The sequence below is a fragment of the Bidens hawaiensis genome, unplaced genomic scaffold (genome assembly GCF_021521415.1).
Source record: "Bidens hawaiensis isolate Kalapana, Puna unplaced genomic scaffold, B.hawaiensis_p1.1 tig00019814_1, whole genome shotgun sequence".
In the NCBI taxonomy this organism is placed as follows: Eukaryota; Viridiplantae; Streptophyta; class Magnoliopsida; order Asterales; family Asteraceae; genus Bidens; species Bidens hawaiensis.
Window position 1 is genome coordinate 250,108 of NW_027493013.1, and position 23,353 is coordinate 273,460.

The 23,353-nt window shown below is 36.9% G+C and overlaps 1 protein-coding gene across 2 annotated transcripts; it reads left to right on the forward strand.

The window, feature by feature from the left end:
• The first annotated feature begins 453 nt into the window (after window positions 1-453).
• On the forward strand, window positions 454-13,417 carry LOC143559365 (uncharacterized). Of its 2 annotated transcripts, XM_077047962.1 has the most exons (13): window positions 458-655; window positions 9,137-9,421; window positions 9,764-9,837; window positions 9,925-10,084; window positions 10,167-10,191; window positions 10,919-11,008; window positions 11,095-11,266; window positions 11,345-11,418; window positions 11,936-11,999; window positions 12,088-12,159; window positions 12,232-12,365; window positions 12,458-12,531; window positions 13,266-13,417. In XM_077047962.1, exons 2-13 carry the CDS (start codon window positions 9,202-9,204, stop codon window positions 13,322-13,324), a joined length of 1,218 nt encoding a protein of 405 aa, XP_076904077.1. In that variant the 5' UTR covers window positions 458-655; window positions 9,137-9,201; the 3' UTR covers window positions 13,325-13,417. The 2 variants fall into 2 exon arrangements, with proteins under 2 accessions (XP_076904076.1, XP_076904077.1); XM_077047961.1 differs by having other exon boundaries at window positions 454-655; window positions 12,088-12,365.
• The last annotated feature ends 9,936 nt before the right edge of the window (window positions 13,418-23,353 follow it).

Here is a 23,353-nt window from a genome sequence, read left to right on the forward strand (position 1 = left end):
AATAACCGTTACAAAGAATATAAAAAATAGTTTAAAACTGCAACGAGTTGAAATAGATGAATTCCAAATATACTTTCTCCATTCCCAAAACAAATATCACAGCAACATTTGTAATCATGACTTTGAGCTTCAAAAAAAATAATATTATTTAAAAAAACACCATTCGGCGGAAGAAAAAAGCAAAAGCAAGCAAACGATTAAACTTTAAACTTTAAAGCAATCTCTCTCTCATCCTCTTCATATATATACACACACAAACATATACATACATATTAATATAATAATAATAATATTATTTACATCATATATATATAGAAACAAAAGTGCAAAAGATCGTTTCACAATTTCTAACAGAATTCATCTCTTTTTCTTTGTGCCTCTAGATTCGTACTTATAGTCGCCGAAAGTATTAATAATTACTAATTACTAATTAACGATCGAGTTGATTTTGCGTAATTGCGTCACGTTAACTCAACTCAGCAGCTCAGGTTTGTTAATTAATTATTATTATTTAACTTATTTTGATTCAGTTTTAATTATTACAACTGTACGTTAACTGTTCGATGAAATGCGTGTATTATTTTGTGTATATTCAGTTACGTACACGAATCGGACAGATTTGTTGATTTTGCGTCTAGTTTTCTCAGCAGCTCAGGTAATTTGTTAATTTGATTCTGTTTTAATATTAATATTAATATTAAGCTAGAACTGTTGTTAAAGTGTTCGATGAAATGCGTGTGTTATTATTGTGTATATTCTGTTACGAGTTTAGATCGGAATTGATTCTACAGGTTATCCGATTTGTGCATTGTGTTAGTCGTAACGGTATATCGTTTGTCCGCCATTAATGAGTGTGTGTATGTGTGTTGATCGTGTGATGGAGCTGTGAGTATTAACCGTCTGCTCTGTTAGTTCGGTAATTGTGGTTAATTTGTTGAAGATGATATCGTTATTGACTTATTGTTAGGCTGAGGGGTGTGGGGGGCGCGAGAGGGGGCGCGAGTGGGGGCGCCAGCCAATAATATTGTGACGTGTGGCAGAGAGAGAAACTTGATAAGGTGGGTGTTGGTAGTGGTGCTCGCGCCCCGGGGCATGGTGTGGAGGGGCGCGAGAGGGGGCGCGAGCGGGTTTTTTTTTTATTTTTTTATAAATGTATTAAAAAAACGTATTATTAAAAAAACTCATAAATTATTTAAAAAAACACACATTAATTAAAAAAACACATTAATATCTAAAAAAAAAATTAAAGTACTAAAAAAAAACATTATTCTTATTCTTTGGCTTGGTCTTCTTCGATCAACCTCTTCCGGATACATTCCTTTTGTTTTTCCATCAGCATTTGGTCGACCGGATTTAGGTTACTGAAGTCTCTTGTAAGGAATTCCAAATCTCTCATTCTTTTTTTTTCCTTTTTGTCATTAGAGACCACCTCCATGGTTTTGTTGAATTTATTGAGGGATTCAACAAGATCGTTGATGTTTACGGCTTCCCCCTCAGCCGGTTTTTTGCCCCTGGCGTCCCTTCCCAATGGCCGCCTCCTCGGCGGTGAAGACGTTTCCTCCCCCGCAACGTTTAGGTCGAATCCAACCCGGCAATCCGACCCGGCGGAAGTGCTGTACGCTCCAGACGAACTAGTTTTAGTCCGTTTCGGCCCTACTTCCGCATCAACGTCCGGCGCCACCAGCTCAACCCACTTAGAACACCTTCTCAACCTCTCCCACACCTTTACATCGTCCCACGTCTTCACCGTCCCATACCTCCGCAGGCACTCCTGCCTCCACTCTTCGACAGTGAAATTATAAACCGCCAAATCGTCACTGCCACTTGGTCTCATACGACCGGCGTTCCTGTTGAACAGATTAGTAAACAAGCCGACAAATTTTCTGATTTCGGTCCACCGACCCGAAATCATATCGGCGTTCCGCTCTGTACTCCCAACGAGCGAATAGAACGTCTCCCTAACCTTTGTCCAAAAGACCTTGCTCTTTTGGTAGTCCGCTGCAAAATGCATAAATAAATTTGTAAGTCATTTAACTTTTTTATTTAACTTTTTTATTAAAAATCATTTTTAAAAACGTTAAAACAATTACCGCAACGCCGATCCTCAGAAGTGACTATCCAAGCCCGACACAGGGCTTCCTTCTCATCCGATGACCACGGAGTGATTTTCCGTTTCGTCCTTCCGGTCGAAGCCGAACCCGACCCGTCCGTTGCAATTTGTTTTTTCCGGTGGACGCGTCTTCTTTGTCCCGCAGCTTCACCTTCTGGTTCTTGTGTCTCCGGAACTACAAAGTTAGGAGACGGTTGAAAGCCGGATGGTTGAAAGCCGGATGGTTGTTGCGACCCCGAATAAAACATCGCTTGGTCCGGTGCCGACCATAAATCGTCGTAACTGTAATCTGAATCTAGGTTTGGGTACCAATTTCCAGCCATGTTTTTAAAAAAGGTTTGGAAGATGGGGTGATTTTGGGTTTTGGGTGTGGTATGTGATATTGGTATGTGATATTGGTGTTGGTTTGGGTTTGATATAGGTTTAATAGAGAGAAAATTGTATGTTTTATATTGTTGTTGGTTTGTATTTGATATAGATATATATAGAGAAAAAAAAAATTTTTTTTTTATTAACTAAAAGAGCCAACGGCTCATTTATAACACCCCAACGTCTCTTTCCCATTTCCCAAAGTCCCTTTACGCCCAACAGCTCCCGCGAGACCCCTTGCGCCTGCCTCTTTTTCCGCGCTCGCGCCCCTCTTGCGCCCCTCTCGCGCCTCGGTGGTGTGGTCCTCGCGCCCCGGGGCGCGATCGGCTGGCCTCTTGCGCCCTTTCTAGCGCTCCACACCCCTCAGCCTTATGTGTATTAGGCATTTGTACGGTGCTAACTGAGGTCAACTCGTTTTAACTTACCAAAGCTTGAACTCAACTCATTTTGACTTAATAGAGCTAGAACTTAAGTTTGGCTCGTTTTTCAAAGCTCAAGCTCCACTCATTTATTATTTATTAATTAATATTTAATTTATATACTTTTTTGTTATTTTTATATATTTTGATAAAGAAATTATATATAAATATGTTTTATATATAAAAAAATTTGAGCTCATGTAGTACCGTAATCGAGCCAAAGCTCGACTCGAGCTCGGTTGTCTAGTGTAAAATACATACATAGAAGTCCAAAAAAGAGAAACAATTAAAAATATACAATGCTTGAGCTTAGGCTCGATAATTAAACGAGTTTATTCGAGGCTCTAACGTAAAAAAGCTCAGCTTGTTTTGATCTTTTTATCAACGCGATCTTGAGTAACTCACGAGCGGCTTGGCTCGTATGCATATATAGTCGCATGTCGGACATATTCTAATGGAAAATTTCCAATATTATTTTAGTTCTCTACCCAAAATTTGTGAATTCATAACGATGACGTGGTGTTTGTTGCTCTCGAGCATGTTTGGGATTGAGTTTAAAAAATGCTTATTGGCTTATTAATGTTTTCAAAAAGCCAATAAGTTAAAACTTGTTTGGCAATCTCGACAAACTTTTTTTTATTTTAGTTTTATGAAATGGTTAAAAAACAGTTTTCTAAAAGCCTCAAATATTGGTTTTTCAAAATGAATTTTTGAAAAAGCCAATAATCCAATAAACATTTTTCAAACTCAATCCCAAACATTAAACTAATCATCATGCATGATATTAGATCATCGTTTTAAAATCACATACGAAACTTTCACGGACACGTCACAACTCACACGTATATCAAACATTCCATTAATCCTTTGTTATATATTTAAATGTAGACAAATAAGATGGAATTTGAAAACATAAAGTTAAGATCCTAATTTTTGTCCATCATGAATAAAAAAAAAACAACGTATATATATGTGACAACATGAGTTGGAATATATCCTTTCATCTTGTTATTTTATCTTTGAAATAGCTTAGTATGTCCGCATTATTATTGTCCATAAAATGAACTAACTCCTATAGTCCTATTATTACTATATTATATAAATGCCCATATTCACTTCCTTTGTGTCACAACATTTTCTTGGATTAGACTTGACTCAATGTCTCAAATGTTATGAAAAGATTGTGTCAGGTCCATTATTTGTGATTGAACCGGTAAAATTGTCTGTTCTCCGTCTAACCGTTTTGACTGGCTGGTTTGATATAGTTTTTGTAAAACCTTTTTATCATTTAGAGTTAGCTTGATATATAAATATATATTTATTTGGTATGAAACAAGGGCGAAGTATAATGGGACGGGGTGACCCTGGTCACTGTCATTTTTCGCTTAGTAGGATAAATTTACGCGATTTTGGCCGAAAATTTTTATAGGTATTGAGTACGGTCATCACAAGGTATTGTGTCCGTGACTTCGGTCACCGCTATAACTAGGTTCAAGCTTCGTCACTGGTATGATATAGGTTTATCTGTAGTTGACGTTGTAGTTAAGAAATTATTACTTGTGAAATTATTTTTTTAATGTTAATTATAAATTATAGAATGAGGGTTAGAGGGTGATCTAACAAAACGATGATGGTGAAGAAAAAATTTAAGTGATCAACAAACATGAATGTTTATAATGATGGTGGTTAAAAAGTAAATTCTTTTCACTTAAAAACTTTGCTTTTTAAAAAATGAGGATGTTTCTAGACTAAAGTCAACATACATCAATAATTTGTAATGATAAAATTAGAAATCCAAAATTTCAGAAAAATAAATGTTACAGGCTTTTTAATAGATATTTTTTTAGATGAATGCATCTATATAGACAGAATTACATAAATTGTCCTTTATGTTTACCTCAAATTTTACTGGTGATTCTTTATCTTTTAAATTGATTTTTATTATCCTTTACGTTTTAAAAAGTAACACCTTTTGTCCTTTAGACCTAACCCAGTTAAATTTTCTTGTTAAATCAGGTCATGTGCATTGCATATAAGAGTAAATTGGTCATTTTACATAAAATTAATAATAATTAAAACTAATGTATTTTATATAATACTCTCTTCTCTCTCTCTCTCTCTCTCTCCCATTACTGCCAAAGACCGTATATCGCTGGAAAATCATTTGTCGTCGGAAATTCGTTAGGGGGTTCTACTCTTCGTCAATCGGTCTTCAACCAACAGGTTATGACTTGTCATACCTTGGTTGTTCATCATTTGATGCTCTGCCGCCGTTCCACATCACAGTCCATTGCCGTCACCGCCAGCTGTAGCGACGGAACCCTAGATCGTTCCTTCTACCGCCACCATCTCAGTCGTAAGTTAGCCGACCTGGTTCTCAGCCGTAGCCGGAGAAGCCATCAACTGTTTTCGGTTGACTAGTCAGAACCCACAAGAAAGATTGAGCTAAGATCTAACTCAGATCCGGATTTACCTTGATTTGGGGGTGTTGATTTGGATGAAATCGACCTCATATCTCTTTTGATGTCTTAAAACTTAGTCTCGCGGTGGTGATGGTGGAGTTTGTTTGAGACGGTGATGACGGCAGCATCCGTTGTAGATGGTGGCGGCGGCGGTGTCTCACTTAGTTGATGGTGTGGTGGTGGTGGTGATTGAGGAAGACGGTGGTAGGTATTAAAGGTTGAAGACGATAGGTTGGGATGATGGACTTGAAATGACGGAAATACCCCACGTGAGAAGCACGTGACAGAATTTAACGGGATTTTTTAACTGGGTTAGACCTAAAGGACAAAAGGTGTTACTTTTTAAAACGTAAAGGATATTAAACATCAATTTAAAAGATAAAGGACCACCAGTGAAATTTAGGGTAATCATAAAGGACAATTTCTGTAATTCTATCTTCTATATACAAGTATACAACAAAGGGTAAAACTAAAATAGAAACAGGAAAGCAGAAGTAGGCCCATAATAAAGGGTCAAATTTGAATTTAGCAACTTAGAGTTTAAAAAAGTAAGATGTTTCATTTGACTTAATAGTATTAATTAACAAATTGTTTAATAATATATTAATATGTTAAATAACCAACTTAAGTATTGGCAAAGTTTTCATGTAATGCACTAGCCACTTTGCATTTAATTATTTTGTATAATGAGAAGTGGTTTTCACACATGTGCTCACTGCTGAAGGGGTTTAATAGGATAAAAGAATAATGCAAGTTGTAGATCTACCGAAGAAATAATGTATGAATGCATGGAACATGTCATTATGTCAACATGGTACAAGTTTATCACTCATGGTTTTAACCAAATTTACTTAGACAAAAGATACATATAATTATACTTATTGTCATCATATAATATTATAGAACTTTTATGAAAAGATTTGCTGTTACTATAAACTATAAATCAATCAAGAAGAACTTATGTTAGGTAGAATGAAAACAACATCTGACACACTCCTTTACTAAAGAGTTGTCTCTGCAAACATTATGGAATCCAAAGTTTGACATTTAGATGTATCACCCATTACCTTCTTGATATATCATGTGGGAAACCATACAGTTGCTTTGTTGACTATTTATTTAGGTGAATTCGTACAAGAATATGCTGATCTATATATCTTATTCACAAAATGGCAAAAGACGTCTTTTATGTTTGCACGGTTTTACAATAGTCGTCCTTTAGCAAACTTAATAACAGAAAACAACCTTTATGTTTAAAAAACGTTGCACGGTTCGTCCTTTTCACTAACGAGGGTTAGTTTTTCTCGTTAAATCCAGTCATGTGCACCTCATGTGAGGGCAGTTTTGTCTTTTTATCCTCCCAGTGGTTTTATGTGTATTTAACTTAAAATTTTTGGCTTTAAATAAATAAGTTTTTTTCTTTTTACCCCCTCATCTTCTTCCCCAAATAACCATAACCCACCACAACCAAACACCAAACACCACCCATCATCCTCATCCCATCCAACCTCCCACCACCACCGACAAAACCCACCTCTCTTTCACTTTATCTCCCGTCTCTCTCTACTCTCTCTCTCCGTCCCCTCTCTCTAGTCTCTGCTGTATCCATCCCCCTCCTTCTCTTACACCACCAACCACCATCTCTTAATCCTCATACTACCAAACCTATTAACTCCCAATTTCACCACATAAAATCCTTGATTAACAAATCAACAAATTATGAAATAAAAGATTAGGGATGTGTCAATTGTCAAATTAGGTCACCAACTCCACCAGTTACCCACCACCGCTCACCACTTGTCGTTAGGTAAGTAAAAACCGATAATGATTGGCCAAAGACACACACGTATTTCTTCCATATATACCCAAGATTTCGAAATCCTAGAAGTGTGGGTTGGAGACAAACAGAAGACTTGCACATTTGGGGCTTTTCTATAGAGAGGGAGAAAGACGACGGGAATAGCGCTGAACTGAATATCACTATTTGTGGTCGCCGGAATAGCGAACTGATTCGAAACCCTAGCCGTCGCTAAGGGTATGACCTACTAAAGTCACCAGCCAGATTGTCTTCCTCGTGTTCACTCATATTTCTAACAATGGCGGCTGAAGACGACACTCCCTGCTATGGTTGCCGTCATATGGTGGTGGAGTTGTTGTATTTGGTGGTCGTCGGTTTCGAGCTGTTGGCCGGAACGGGTGTTCGTTAATGTTAGGGATAGGGTGAGGAGTGTGTGTAAGAGAGAGAGAGAGGGAGAGAGAAAGAGATTGTTTAATTATAAATTTCTAAGAATTAAATTAATATGTAGATTTACAAAATTACCCTCATGTGTCTTGCACATGACTGGATTTAACGAGAAAAGTTAACTGAGTTAGGGCCAAAGGACGTAACATGATATAGTTTTTGAATATAAAGGATGTTTTCTGTTATTAAGTTTGCTAAAGGACGACTATTGAAAAAACGTACAAACATAAAGGACTAGTTTTGCCATTTTGTCTATCTTATATAATTCTATTAAACTATTTGTTCCCTTTTGTCACAAGCAGTAGTATTAAATAGGTACACTCTTTTGAGAATTATTTTATTTTTTAAGATATATATATATATATATATATATATATATATATATATTTATAACTAAATAGCTGACTTTGTTGTTTGAAATTTGCAAGTCCATATAATATTTAATTTTGAATTGTGGATGTGTGGAAACTCACGCCTGATTTATGTAGGTCAATAATTTCATAGTTAGCCATGGTTTTTTTAAGTATAGTCACAGATCTATATGAAACCACCACCATCAATGAGATGGTGACAAACCATGTGACACTAAGACGTTACATGGCCTTTAAGGTAGTTTAATACTTATAATGGTCAAAGATAATGAAAAATAAGAAAGGTACAAAGTAGAGGTGCTTATAAAACCGAATTAACCAATAAAACCGTATTGGTTAATCGAACCTAACCAATAACATATGGGTCGGTTTAGAGGTCGATTGTGGTTAATCATATTTTCATCCTTGACAGTTGACACAACCGAACCGACCCAAAAATTTATAAATCCATGGTTAACTGAACCGACCCACTATGTAATACATACAAAATGTCAAACGGTAACGGGCAAATTATTCAAGCCCAAATGTTTAATAATAAATTGTTAAAACTTTCAAGCCCAAACTTTTAGGCCCAGTTACATTATTTTTTGTTAGTTTGATCAAGCCTAAACATTTTATGACCATTTTGAGTTCATGGTTAACCGACCCGTGAATCATGTAAAAGCGATTAACCAAAACCGATCCGTTATCATCTCCGGTTAACCGAAAGTTCGGTTATGATTACTGTTTTGGGCCGAAACCGACCTATGCAGACCGCTAAGTTACAAAGTAATTTGTGAAATGTGAACTTACGTGCCTTTAATTATTTAAATTCTTTTGGATTTATATTTTTGTTCCTTAGAATACAACAAAAAAAAAACATCATTTCATAACTTTTATTATGCCTTTTGTGGTAGCTATAAGTTTATAACTAAATAATGATACAATAATTTACCTCATGGTCTGTCCAAGCTCATGGTAGCATATTAATATTGTTCTAGGAATTATAAGTGCACAAAGTACATTTTGATTCCAATATCTTCATATATAATTCTTGCCATGTGCTTGCTAAAGTGACCATGATTTCACACTTTTATTGGTCTTTTGTGACCTTCCAGGACACACCATTCAACTATATATATAGAATTGCATCAATGCTTTAAGGAATATTAACATTTTTACAGATTGCAGATGAGAAGGGAGCTGGTGGAATAAACTCCACTAGCTCTCTCTGTGAATAAAAATAAAAATGATGCTAGCAAAACTTGAAGCCGGGGTGGACGCAAATGCGACTAACAATATCAGTAATCGGTATGCTAAGCTCTTGGCAGGTCCTTGGTGGGCTCAGTTCAGATATGGATCCAACCCGTGGATGGCCCGATACATGTACAGTGTGATGTTTTTGTTGGCAAACTTGCTTGCTTGGGCTGTTCGTGATTATGGCCCGAGTGCATTGACAGAAATGAATAGTAAGATTTATCCCTTGAACCCTTTGACTTGTTGAAATCTAATTTTGACCCGAACAGCCGAACATAGTAAATGATCATGTTGAGAATGTTATATATGGATCTCTATTGGATCAAATGCTCATTTTATACTTTCTATTACTATTATCATATTTACTTTTGCACACATGATATTCATATAAGCATTTTACCTGTGCCACTGGCCCAAATGACATCTTCAACAATTCAAAAAGAAGTTTTGGGATATAACCACTACAAAACGATTATTAGGGGACCATTTTATCAATAAACTTCAGGTCCATGTGGTATAATTTCCAGACGATAAATCGTAACGTTGTTTTGCAGAACTAAAAACTTGTGAAGAAGGTGAAGACTGTTTAGGCACGGAAGGAGTTCTAAGAGTGAGCATGGGATGCTTCGTATCCTTTTGTAAAAATTTATAACTTTATTTAAGCATATGCAAGAAAACAATAACAAAGTTAGATATTTCTTTAATAATATATTAGCTATTCTATTTCATAATGTTTCTTTCAACTAGTGGCACCTCAAAGTTGCATGGACAAAAAGAATTGTGGCATTCTAGTTGGTGGTGTGCCAAGATCTGCCTAATGATCACATTAATTGTGTTAACCTTTTTTCTTCCTAAAGAAATTATAGCAATTTATGGTTAGTATTTCTTTTTTCATAAGAATTAATCACATATGTGTCCTGAGTCCTGATACATTCTTTTTTACTTTTTTTTTGGCAGGATCCATTGCACATTTTGGTGCAGGGTATATTAAATCTTACTTGTCTTCTTTTTTCCCCTTTCTATAATTCCTAGGCCTGTAAACGACCCGAACGAACACAAACGGGGCATGTTCGTGTTCGTTCATTTAACTTTAACCGAACATTAAAACATATAATCACACGAACTTTTGTGTTCATGTTTGTTCATGTTCGTCCGTTTAAAATCTAAATGAACAGTTCACGAACATAAACGAACACAAATGAACAAACTTAAACAAACACAATAGAACAAACAAAAAAGAACATAAATGAATATAACTGACCAAACATAGCCATGTATGCACACGCGCGCGTACACACACATACATACATATATACATTGAATTTAAACGAGTCCCTTTTATGTTTGTTTTTTTATAAATATAACCATTTACGTATTTATTAAAATTTAAACGAACATAATGAACCGCGTACACACACATACATACATATATACATTGAATTTAAACGAGTCCCTTTTATGTTTGTTTTTTTATAAATATAACCATTTACGTATTTATTAAAATTTAAACGAACATAATGAACCAACTAAACGTGTGTTTGTGTTCGTTCGTTTAATTAAATGAACAAAAAAAAGTGTTCATGTTCTTTCGTTTATTAAATAAACGAACATAAGCATACATCCGAACAGTTCATGAGCGTTCTTTTACAGGCCTAATAGTTTTTCTGTTTGAAAAATTCTTACTCATCTTTATTATGACATATTTGCAGGGTATTTTTGCTAATTCAACTAATCAGCATAATCAGCTTCATTAAATGGCTGAACGATTGCTGCTTATCTGAAAAATATGCAGAAAGATGGTAAATCTTTTAAATTTCAAACGAATGATACAAGTATTCATCGTTTAAAGTATTCGTAGTTACCATAATGCTGTTTTAATCTGCAGCCATATTCATTGGATGCTACTTGCAACTTCCGCTTACGTTGTGTGCATACTCGGGATCATTTTGATGTACATTTGGTACACACCACAACCAACTTGCTTGCTTAACATTTTCTTTATTACATGGACACTTGTACTCCTTCAACTTATGACCAGTGTCTCTCTTCACCCGAAAGTAAGTCAACCATCAACATGTCCAAGATATTATTTCATCATAATGCTGTGAAATTAATATTATTTATTTCTGAAACAGGTTAGTGCCGGTTTCTTGACTCCCGGTTTTATGGGACTGTATATAGTGTTCCTATGCTGGTCCGCCATTAGAAGGTAAAATTGTTTTATGCATTAATATCATATATACCGTTACAAACTTGGAAATTTTCATATATACCCAACTTTAATGAATTTTCACCCAATGACCATTCTACCCCTTTACTTTATATTTGTTTAGACCTTATTTCGTATTTGGATTTTGATCGACATCGATAATAAGTAAGATGTGCAAATATGAACTTTTGAAGTTTTAACAAAAATAGATAAACAAAAGTTTAAGCTAGAAATAGGTGAATACAAAACCTTGAAGTTAAAGATGCGCATATATGAAGCTTAAAGTTTTTTTAAAAAGGGTAAAATGGTCATTTACTAAGTGTTTTTAAGGTAGGGGGTATTTTTGATATTTTAATTACCTTGTAAGGGCATATATGACATTTTTAGTTCTGCATGGGTATATCGGATATTTTCCAAATGTATAGCGGTAAATATAAAATTGTCCCTCGTTTTATAATATGTGTTTATGATTCAAAATTTCAAACTTAAACTTAAACCATATATGGTGTTTTTACAGTGAACCACTAGACGACAAATGTTTGAGGAATTCGGTAACCTCAAGAGACTGGCTAACTATTATAGTAAGCTTCCGAAACAATGTTTTACTAGATAAATCAAGTGTTCAAATGTATTAAAGTGCATGCACCTCTTATTGCTATATTGTTACAGAGTTTTATTGTTGCATTGCTTGCAATGGTGATCGCCACGTTTTCAACAGGAATCGATTCCAAATGCTTTCAGGTAAAAATAAAACCTTTTTATTTCAAAAGACGGTTTTCGGATGAAATTAAAAGTACATGTATTTGGTTGCAGTTTAGAAAGAATGAAAAACAGGAAGAAGATGATGTTCCTTATGGATTTGGATTCTTTCATTTTGTGTTTGCTACTGGAGCTATGTACTTTGCAATGCTGTTAATTGGTTGGACTTCTAATCATACCATGAAAAAGTAAGTGATTATTGATTTATAGCAATTTAATATCTTTGATGAGTGCAGGCCAATTGACATGTTAATTTACTTAAATGTCCTTCTTCCCTCAGGTGGACTATTGATGTTGGTTGGACAAGTACTTGGGTCAGAATAGTAAATGAGTGGCTTGCCGTCTGTGTCTACTGTAAGTGCTTTCAAACTGAAAAAAAATCGTCATTACTAAACCGAAATAACCGACGCTTTGGTTTTTCTTTCTTTGGAAAATATCATATATACCACGCAAAACTAAAAATATCATATATGCGCTTAAAAGTAGTTAAAATATCAAATATACCCAATTCATCAAAAAACAATTTATTTAATGACCATTTTACCCTTATTTTTCTAAAACTTTAAAATTTTTTCCCCATTTTTAGGACAATTTTTTTACCCATTTTTACTTAATTTTTAAAAATTTTGACCCATAAACAGTAGTGTTCTCAAAATATATCGTCGATGCCGATCAAAAACCAAAACCAAATAAAAAATAGGATTAAAAAAATATAATGGAAAGGGTTAGAATGGTCATTATGTAAAAGTTCATTAAAGTTGGGTACATATGAAATACTTCTAGTTTGTAAGGGTATAGATGAAAATAATCTTTCTTTGAAAACCGAAATTTGCAGTTCGGTTTCAGTTATGCTTCGCTACAAAACCGAGCCAAACCAAACATGTTTGAATATTTGCTATTGGGTTTATGGTCCAAATTCGTTATTTTGGGCCAAAAGTTTGATGCCCAAATCTTTCGATAAATAGTCAACAAAAGTTTTAAGGCCAAATTCTTTAAGACCCAAAATTTTCAAACCCAAATGTAAAACCGAAACTGAAATCTTTTGCAACCAATTCATACGCTTAATTTCCGCTTGTTTTTTATGGTAGTGTGGATGCTGGTAGTGCCGATTATATGGAAAAGTAGGCAGGTGGAGGAACCAAGATAAGAAGGTGACTAATCATGCTTGTTTAACATTATTTACACACACAATCAAATGATATAGAAGCCCAAGAGTTCAAAATATATATATCTATGAAGAAATGACACATTCATGAAGTCTAAAGTCGTCTTTTGGTTCATTTCTAATCTCACCAATTTCTTACAAATATGTGAGAATGCATTATTGCATGCCAATTGTTGAGTTGTAAACAACACTATGGCAACCAGTTTTGTATATTTTACCATGTTTTACATATATGACTAAAGTTAAATAGAGTTAACGTCGGTTTTGGTAGTACTCGAATTTTCATCATCTTCGTTTCGCTTGTATGCCTTAATAGTTTAAAACTAAGGCTTCGAAGCAACAATTGTTAGGATCAGGTCTTGTGGTCATGTAGTATTTTCTAAGACTAAGATGGGGCTGTAGGATCTGGGGAGGTATGATGGGGAAAACATTTCTTCTATATCATATAAAGAGGCTCCACAACTTCAAAAGCCTTTTCTTGACATATATAGTATAATACAGTATCCGGATAACGTTGCAGTAAAAAGTACAAAATTAAAACAACAAAACGGAAATGTGAGAAAATAGCAGTAATAAATAAATTAGAGATATGAATAAAGTAGTAGAGAGATAGTAGTAACTGATAAAACATAGAGTTATGTATATGTAGCACAAATCCCTTTGATAATACCTAATGCACTTGCTCCAACAAACCTATTCGCCAAGACCATGCTAAGAGGGTCAATGGACTCGATGCAACAAAATTATAGAAAAAGCTGAGACAACTCTATAGACATCCTTAAAAGTTAGAAAATAAGTTATTAAACGTCTCGAATAGCTAATTGTTGGATTTTATGGTCGTTTCGGGTCAAGTCAACGTGACCGACCCGAATGTGACCCGGACAGAGTTACACCGGGGGTAACAAGACAAAGGCCTACTTAAATAATAATTAGGCCCGACACAATATATATATTAGGTGGACTGGATGTTGATTAAAGGCTTTATTTGGTTAATTGGGCTTAAGCCCAAATTGGTTTAATTGTTAAACCCTAAATGTGTTATCTATAAATACATAATATTATCTATTTATGGCAACTTTAACAAACCCTAGCCTCCCCTTTCTCACTAGTCCAGCCGCCATCACCGCCGGCCGTTTTTCCGGCCACCGGAAAAACGCGCCGCCACCTTCTCCGGTCTTTTGACATCACATACCACCATCTCAGCCTCCCATAACTAACTGGTGTTTCTTGTCCGTCTATAACCGAGCTGCTATTGATGTTTGTTGTTATCGGAGACCCGCCGGAAAACCGTTGCTGCTGTTTGCTGCTGCCGGAGACCCGCCGGAAAAACGTGGCAGCCACCTGACCACCGCAGCAAGCCACCGGACCACCACAGCTACCAGCCACTGCTGTTTTGTGTTGTCTGCTGCCATTTGCTGCCTATTGCCGCCGTTATACAACTCGCCGGAATCCGCCATCGCCGCCGCTAGTCGCCACCGTTGCCGGATTTGCTTGGTGTTGTTGATTGTGTCATCTAGCTCATCTCGTTAGCCTTCGGTGTCTTCCTGGTTTGTGTATAACCGAGGTATATCGAATACCCATCTATGGTTGTTTACTTTATGTTTATTCGTACTCGTATAATGGTTGTAATCGGATCCGGGTTCGGGTTTCCGTTTTGGTTCGATTAAATCGTTTAACTTTCCGCTGCGTTTTCATAACTCGTTTTTATATTTGATTATTAATATTGATTAATAACTATTAAACGAATTATTAACTTAAACGGGTTAAAAGGTTTGTCCGTTTTCGTTCCGAACCACCGTTGAAACCCTACAGTGGTATCAGAGCCGCGGTTACAACGTACGAGTCGATACCGGTTCGTTTAAAAACCGGATCTACATCTTAAACTTTAATTCGTTTAAAGTTTTGATCTAGATTTATTTTTGGGTGATTTTGAGTTGGTCAAAGTTTTGTTTATTTTATTTGACCAAGTCAAAACGACCCGAAATTTTATTTATTTTGAATATGTAAATCCGGCCCCGACCTATGTGTTTGTTTGGTTGTGTTTGGTGTTTGAGCTTGTTTTGGCCATATGGTTGGTTCAAAAGTTGTAAAAAGGTTATTATTTAATTTTCGGTTTTCTTTTGGCCATAAAGATAGTTCAAATTTGTAATAGGACATATTATTGTTAGTTTATAAATTTGTAATTAAGAAGACGCGAAGATAACCAAGGACGAGCTCGAGGACCTTTAGGAGTTAGTGGGAGTTCGGACAAGACGCCGGGATGCACGGAGAAGTCCATTCTTATGGTTGTTTGTGTTTTGAACCCCTTGACCCGATCGGTCTCCCTAATTGGCTCTAGCGAGACCGATCAACTTTTGGCCATAAGAATTTACATATTATTGTTATTTTCTATTTGTGGTTGCTTGGTTTGTTAATAATAGGATTACAATATTACCAACCTAATACCAAATAAATTTGAAAATAAACATTTTATTAACCAATTATGTTTTGCAAATTAAAAAGGTTTTGATTTCCAAAACTAATAAGTTATTTCAACTTAAAATTGGTTAGTCATATCGCGATAAACTTAGTTTTTAATAGGTTATCTAAAACTAAGTGTCCTGAGAGATGAAAGGGTTCATCTATTCGTCCCGATAATAAATACAGTAAAATTTGACTTTTACTCTATTTGGTAATTTTAAAATTAGTCCCAATTTAAAACCAATAGTTTATGCCTATCCTACTACAAGTCACACTTGAGGCATACTGCGAAATTTCGAGTGTTTGGAGCTACAGCACCGCACTTGTTTTCTAGCCTATCCCATCAAGGTGAAAGCGTTTCGTTGACACATCCGGCCCTTTCACACGTCACTATACTAGGACAACTATTACTTTACTCTCCTGTTACGTGCTAAAGCTGTCTGGAGACTTAAAGTGGGCTAAGATGAGGCTAAACGTATCTATACAGACAATCGTTATCTCTATAGGCCTCATAAACCGAGAGTTGTGCTCTATTCACAATTGACAATCGTTGTCGGTCTGCCTAACCACTTATTAATGTTGTGTGCTACAGCTGCCTTTAATAACTGGAAGCCAGATTCTTATACTCCTAATTAATTAATGTTATTGGGTCATTAATAATAGGACTACAACGTCGAAAATATTAATTAAATTTATTTTTGCTTAATTAATCAGATGTCGTCAAACGAATACTCACCCTACGCCCTTAAGACTATCCTTGAGAAGGATAAACTGAACGGTACCAACTTCATCGAATGGCACCGTAACTTAAGACTTGTTCTTACCATGGCAAAGCGCCTGTATGTTCTCGATGGACCTGTTCCAACCGAGCCTGAAAACAACACAGCCGCTGCGCGAAAGGTTCTTGACAAGCATAAGGATGACTTGGCTGAGGTCTCCTGTATTATGCTAGCCACCATGACTTCTGAGCTTGCTAAAGGCTTGGAAGACTTTGGTGCCTATGAGATGCTTGAGCAACTCAAGGGCATGTTCCAGAAACAAGCCCGTCAAGAACGTTTCGACACATTAAACAACTCATCAGTTGCAAGATGGCAGAGGGGTCTCCCGTCAGTGCTCATGTTCTTAAGATGAAGGGGCACATCGATCAGCTCAAGAAACTTGATTATCCCATGCCCGATGAGATGGCATCGGATTTCATCCTCAACTCTCTCCCCAACTCATACGACCAGTTCGTAATGAATTTCAACATGAATGGTTGGGTGAAGACAGTGCCGGAGCTTCATAACATGCTCAAGACGGCTGAGATGAACATTCCTTCTAGGACCAATCAAGTTCTGATGATTCGATCTGTTGGTGTCAAGAAGCCAAAACCAAAGAATCGGGGTTTTAAGGGAAAAGGCAAGAAGAAAGTTACTGTTGCTGCCAAGGTTGCCACCAACACTAACAAGGTAGTTGCAAATAAAAAGCCGCCGCCATTTGAGGAGCGCAAGTGCTACAAATGCAACCAAATGGGGCACTGGATGAGAAACTGCCCCGAATACCTTGCTGAGATCAAAAAGAATAGAGCCAATGGTGAAGGCTCTTCTGGAGGTATTTCCATATACGTTATTGAACTTTTCATTGTCTCTAGCAACACATGGGTATTTGATACCGGATGTGGTTACCACATCATTAATGTCTTGCAGGAGCCTGAGAAGTGGAGGAAACTAAATAAAGGCAGCATGGAACTCATTGTTGGAGATGGAAAGAGAGTACCAGTTCTGGCAACTGGAGTATTTCATTTTACTTGTCCATCAAGCCTAGTTTTTCCTTTAAATAATTGTTTGTATGCTCCTGGCTTGACCAGAAACATCATTTCAGTTTCGTTGTTGTTTGAACAAGGATTTAAGTATGTTCTTAATGGCATGGCTATTTCTGCTTACTTAAATGATATCTTTTATTTTGAGGCTAAACCTCGAAATGGTATTTATGAGATTGATGTTCAACCTGACAATAACGTATATCATCTTTCAAAAAGTATCAAGACTAGCGTCAATGATAATTTTCTATGGCATTGCCGACTTGTCCACATAAGCAAGGCAAGAGTTAAAAGACTCCAATCCGAAGGGATTCTTGAATCCACAGGACCAGACTCTTTTAACAATTGTGAGTCATGCTTAGCTGGCAAACTCGCCAAAGACTCCTTTACTAATAAAAGTGAACGAACAAGTGATCTATTAGGACTCATACATACTGATTTATGTGGACCTTTTAGAACCATGACTAGAAACCATGAAAGATACTTCGTTTCTTTTATCGACGATTATAGTCGATACGCTTATGTATATCTTATGAAACACAAGCACGAAACTTTTGAAAAGTTTAAAGAGTTTCAAAGCGAAGTGGAAAAACAACTTGATAAAACCATTAAGATACTTCGATCAGATCGAGGTGGAGAGTATCTCAGCACAGAGTTCATCACTCATCTCAAAGATCATGGAATTGTTTCACAGCTCACTCCACCTGGCACACCCCAACTTAATGGCGTGAGCGAGAGGAGAAATCGAACCTTGCTAAACATGGTTCGATTGATGATGTGTAGAAATAACTTGCCTCACTCCTTTTGGGGATATACCCTTATGACCGCCGCCCGCATTGTCAATCTAGCTCCAACTAAGAAGATAGACAAAACTCCATATGAGATATGGCATAAGGAAAAGAAACCCAAATTATCTTATCTTAGAGTATGGGGATGTGATGCTTATATCACAAGTGAGTCTGATAACAAACTTGATCCCCGCGGCGAAAAAGTTATTTTCGTTGGATACTATTACAAGAGCGGTTATTACTTTTTCCATCCTGATACAAATACGATTTCTGTCAGGAGGAAAGGCTACTTCCTTGAAGAAGAATTTCTTAGTCAAGGAACTAGAAGTAATATTGTCGATCTTGAAGAAATTCCAGAACCACAACCAACCGCTGAGAAAGTTGGAGAGTCTGATCAACAAGTTGTTGTTGCTGATACATCAGACGTGAACACAAGCGTTCGCAGAAGTAGTAGGACTCCCGTACCAAATTCTAGATACTTATGTCATCTAGATGGTCCCGAAGTCTTATTAGTAGCCGAGTCTGGGGACGAGCCTACTAACTACAAGTCTGCTATCTTGGATCCGGAATCCAAGAAATGGCAAGATGCCATGAACGCAGAGATGCAATCCATGCATGATAACCAAGTTTGAAACTTGGTTGAGCTACCCCCCGATAGTCGGGCAGTAGGGAGCAAATGGATTTTCAAGAAGAAAACCGACATGCATGGAAATGTGCAAACCTACAAGGCACGGCTAGTCGCGAAAGGTTTCACTCAAACTCAAGGTGTTGACTATGATGAAACCTTCTCGCCCGTTGCTATGACCAAGTCAATTAGGATATTGCTTACCATTGCTGCATACTATGATTATGAGATATTGCAAATGGATGTCAAAACCGCTTTCCTTAATGGACATCTTTCTGAAGATGTCTATATGGTTCAGCCTGAAGGTTTTGTCGATCCAAAGTATCCTAATAAGGTTTGCAAATTGAATAAGTCCATTTATGGACTTAAGCAGGCATCTCGAAGCTGGAATCTTCACTTTGACGAGAAAATCAAAGAGTTTGGTTTTGTCAAAAAAGAAGATGAACCTTGTGTTTACAGAAAGGCTAGTGGGAGCACTATATCATTCCTCATCTTATATGTGGATGGTATACTGATCATTGGAAACGACATTCCTATGCTTAAGGAAGTTAAGCAATGGTTGGAATCTTGTTTTGCAATGAAAGATCTTGGAGAAGCCGCATATATTCTGGGAATAAAGATCTATAGAGATAGATCTAAGCAGATTCTAGGGCTAAGTCAAAGTACTTACATAGACAAAGTGATGGCACGCTTCTCAATGGAAAACTCCAAGAAAGGAGCTGTTCCAATGACTAAAGGAACCGTGTTGAGCAAATCGCAATCTCCAGCAACGGACATTGAATCGAAACGCATGCAAGCAATTCCATATGCTTCTGTGGTTGGCTCTATCATGTATGCTATGTTGTGTACTAGACCTGACGTCTCGTATGCTTTGAGCATGACCAGTCGTTTTCAACAGAGTCCTGGCATTGCCCATTGGACTGCTGTGAAGAACATTCTAAGGTACTTGAATAGGACCAAAAACATGTTCTTGGTGTTTGGGGGAGTGGAAGAGGAGCTCACTGTAAAGTGTTACACTGATGATAGCTTCCAGACTGACCGAGATGATTCTCGCTCATAGTCAGGTTTCGTTTTCACTCTCAATGGAGGAGCTATTTATTGGAAGAGCTCCAAGCAGAGTGTAGTGGCAGATTCTACCACCGAATCCGAATATATAGCTGCATCGGATGCTGCTTGGATGAAGAAGTTCATCACCGATCTCGATGTGGTTCCGAGTATTCACAAACCAATCGAGATATTTGTGATAACACATGTAGCAAGGTCTCATCACAAACCAATCGAGATATTTATCCAAGGTCTCATCACAGAACCAAGCACATTCTAAGGAATTTTCATCTTATTCGGGAAATATTGGAACGAGGTGACATCGTGATAAGCAAAGTAGACACAGATCAAAATCTAGCTGACCCGTTCACTAAGCCAATGACTCAGGACAAGCATGATCAACATAGAGATGCTATCGGGCTTAGACTTGCTAGTGATTTATTTTGATTTAGTATTTGGATGTATGAACGTTTAATCAGTTGTACTTTTCTGTTCACTTTTGATTTAATGGTTAAATGCAAACGTTGAATAATACAACTGTGTTCATTTTAATACGTTTAATCCGTGAATATTGTATTCTAAATTATCTGTAGTCGGTCAGACTGTGGGAGCGATTCTGAATTAAGACCATTCTGACTTTGGACTCAAGCAGTTGACTTCCAAACTCACAGACCTCATTATGAATGACGTTGGATGTAACTCACATCAAATCATCTTCATGGATCTTGATCATAAGATGTTTTGATAATAGTATGCTCATTTAGTATCCTTAGACCTGAAATACATATTAGAACTTTCATTTACCGAGGAATATTCTTTGATCATGTCAACCGCTGTTGCGTAACTGCCAGCCATAAAGGCATTGATTGGGAATATTCTGGAGTTCAGTGGGAGTTGTATGTAGTCAATATGGGATTCTGTACTCTTACATTAAGATGTAACAGTTAGACATAATGGCGCCCTCGTTGATTCAAACTGGTAAAGTGTGAGGCCTCACCCAAACTAACTGTGTGTTTGATTGGACCACTTTGACTCTATATCGAGAATTACAATAATTGAACACTATATGAGATTGATATGATCCATGTCTCATTGTTCAATTGGTGTCTTATACAGAATGGATAAATGACAACGATTACTATAAATTCATTATCTTGCAATAAGGTATTCCAAGATACTTTGGTTATGGATTTAAAATGTCATATTCGGTTGGGGACAGCTATGTGTAGCTAGAACGCCTCTGGCTGTCAGCGTTGTTATACTTGACCCAAATACGTCCAAGTGAGAGACTGTTGGATTTTATGGTCGTTTCGGGTCAAGTCAACGTGACCGACCCGAATGTGACCCGGACAGAGTTACACCGGGGGTAACGAGACAAAGGCCTACTTAAATAATAATTAGGCCCGACACAATATATATATTAGGTGGACTGGATGTTGATTAAAGGCTTTATTTGGTTAATTGGGCTTAAGCCCAAATTGGTTTAATTGTTAAACCCTAAATGTGTTATCTATAAATACATAATATTATCTATTTATGGCAACTTTAACAAACCCTAGCCTCCCTTTTCTCACTAGTCCAGCCGCCATCACCGCCGGCCGTTTTTCCGGCCACCGGAAAAACGCGCGCCACCTTCTCCGGTCTTTTGACATCACATACCACCATCTCAGCCTCCCATAACTAACTGGTGCTTCTTGTCCGTCTATAACCGAGCTGCTATTGCTGTTTGTTGTTATCGGAGACCCGCCGGAAAACCGTTGCTGCTGTTTGCTGCTGCCGGAGACCCGCCGGAAAAACGTGGCAGCCACCTGACCACCGCAGCAAGCCACCGGACCACCACAGCTACCAGCCACTGCTGTTTTGTGTTGTCTGCTGCCATTTGCTGCCTATTGCCGCCGTTATACAACTCGCCGGAATCCGCCATCGCCGCCGCTAGTCGCCACCGTTGCCGGATTTGCTTGGTGTTGTTGATTGTGTCATCTAGCTCATCTCGTTAGCCTTCGGTGTCTTCCTGGTTTGTGTATAACCGAGGTATATCGAATACCCATCTATGGTTGTTTACTTTATGTTTATTCGTACTCGTATAATGGTTGTAATCGGATCCGGGTTCGGGTTTCCGTTTTGGTTCGATTAAATCGTTTAACTTTCCGCTGCGTTTTCATAACTCGTTTTTATATTTGATTATTAATATTGATTAATAACTATTAAACGAATTATTAACTTAAACGGGTTAAAAAGGTTTGTTCGTTTTCGTTCCGAACCACCGTTGAAACCCAACACTAATATCCCTGATAATGTCCTCGTGAAGCCAAAGTGTTTCAAATTATTCTTTTTAGGCCATTAAATATTTTTCGACCGTTGAACGTTAGCTTGGAGAATCATGTAACAAGTTGTAGTATCACATTAATCATTAAGCTGAACATAGAGCTTGTCGTGAAAAATCGTAAGGCGTTTCGAGTCATTTAGGTCTTGAAAGTCAAAGCGTGAGGCAAGAGCTTTACCTTGTGAGGCATTGCTATACTTATAACTATTTAAGTTTAACGATCGACACGTCTTTTGTCTTTTCTGTATAAAATAAATCATCTTCTTGTCATGTTTTTTGACAAGCCTTGATCCACATGTACTACATAAAAGTTAGTTTACAATAAACTATGCTTTTTTTAATGACGCTTTTAAGGTTTGAACTCTCACCATTTTGATAAAGTGTAGTCTTTACTACTATTAATAGTTGAGTAAAGATAAAGCCGACAGATGTGTAAGCATTTTTTTAATAACAAATTTTATTTAATTCGTGTCGTCTCTTTAACTGAATTTGAACCCAATACTTCACAAACTCTTCCAACCCAAAATATTTAAAGACAATTTAATTGTTAAAAAAGTTTTATTTATAATCGCCATTTATGCTAACTTAATTGTGAAAAAGGAATATGTAAAGACCGACGTACACTTTACAAGAATCAATATTTATCAATTACATAAGAAAATGTCAATCCAGTTAAAAGAAAAGTTTTCAAAAATTAACTTAACAAAATTTATAGCTGCCATTTTCTAAAGCATAAAACATTACATATATTCAACCAATGTAATACCGGCCACTCGTCTAAGTATTAGGGGTGTGCAAACACGCTATACATGTGATACCCGTTTATTTATAATCTCAGGACCCAAGACCCGACCTAATTATAAAAAACCCGGGTCTCTCAAGAGTCTTACCCAATATATATAAAAAGAAAATGGTCAGGCCCGCAAAAGTCAACCTTGTTGTAAATAACCGGTCTGAACGGTTTGGGTCTCAC

Coding starts and splice junctions, on each gene's coding strand:
- LOC143559365 (XM_077047961.1), top strand. CDS start 9,202: ATGATGCTAGCAAAACTTGAAGCCGGGGTGGACGCAAATGCGACTAAC. Junction 9,838..9,924: donor GAGTGAGCATGGGATGCTTC/GTATCCTTTTGT, acceptor ATAATATATTAG/CTATTCTATTTCATAATGTT. Junction 12,000..12,087: donor GAGACTGGCTAACTATTATA/GTAAGCTTCCGA, acceptor ATATTGTTACAG/AGTTTTATTGTTGCATTGCT.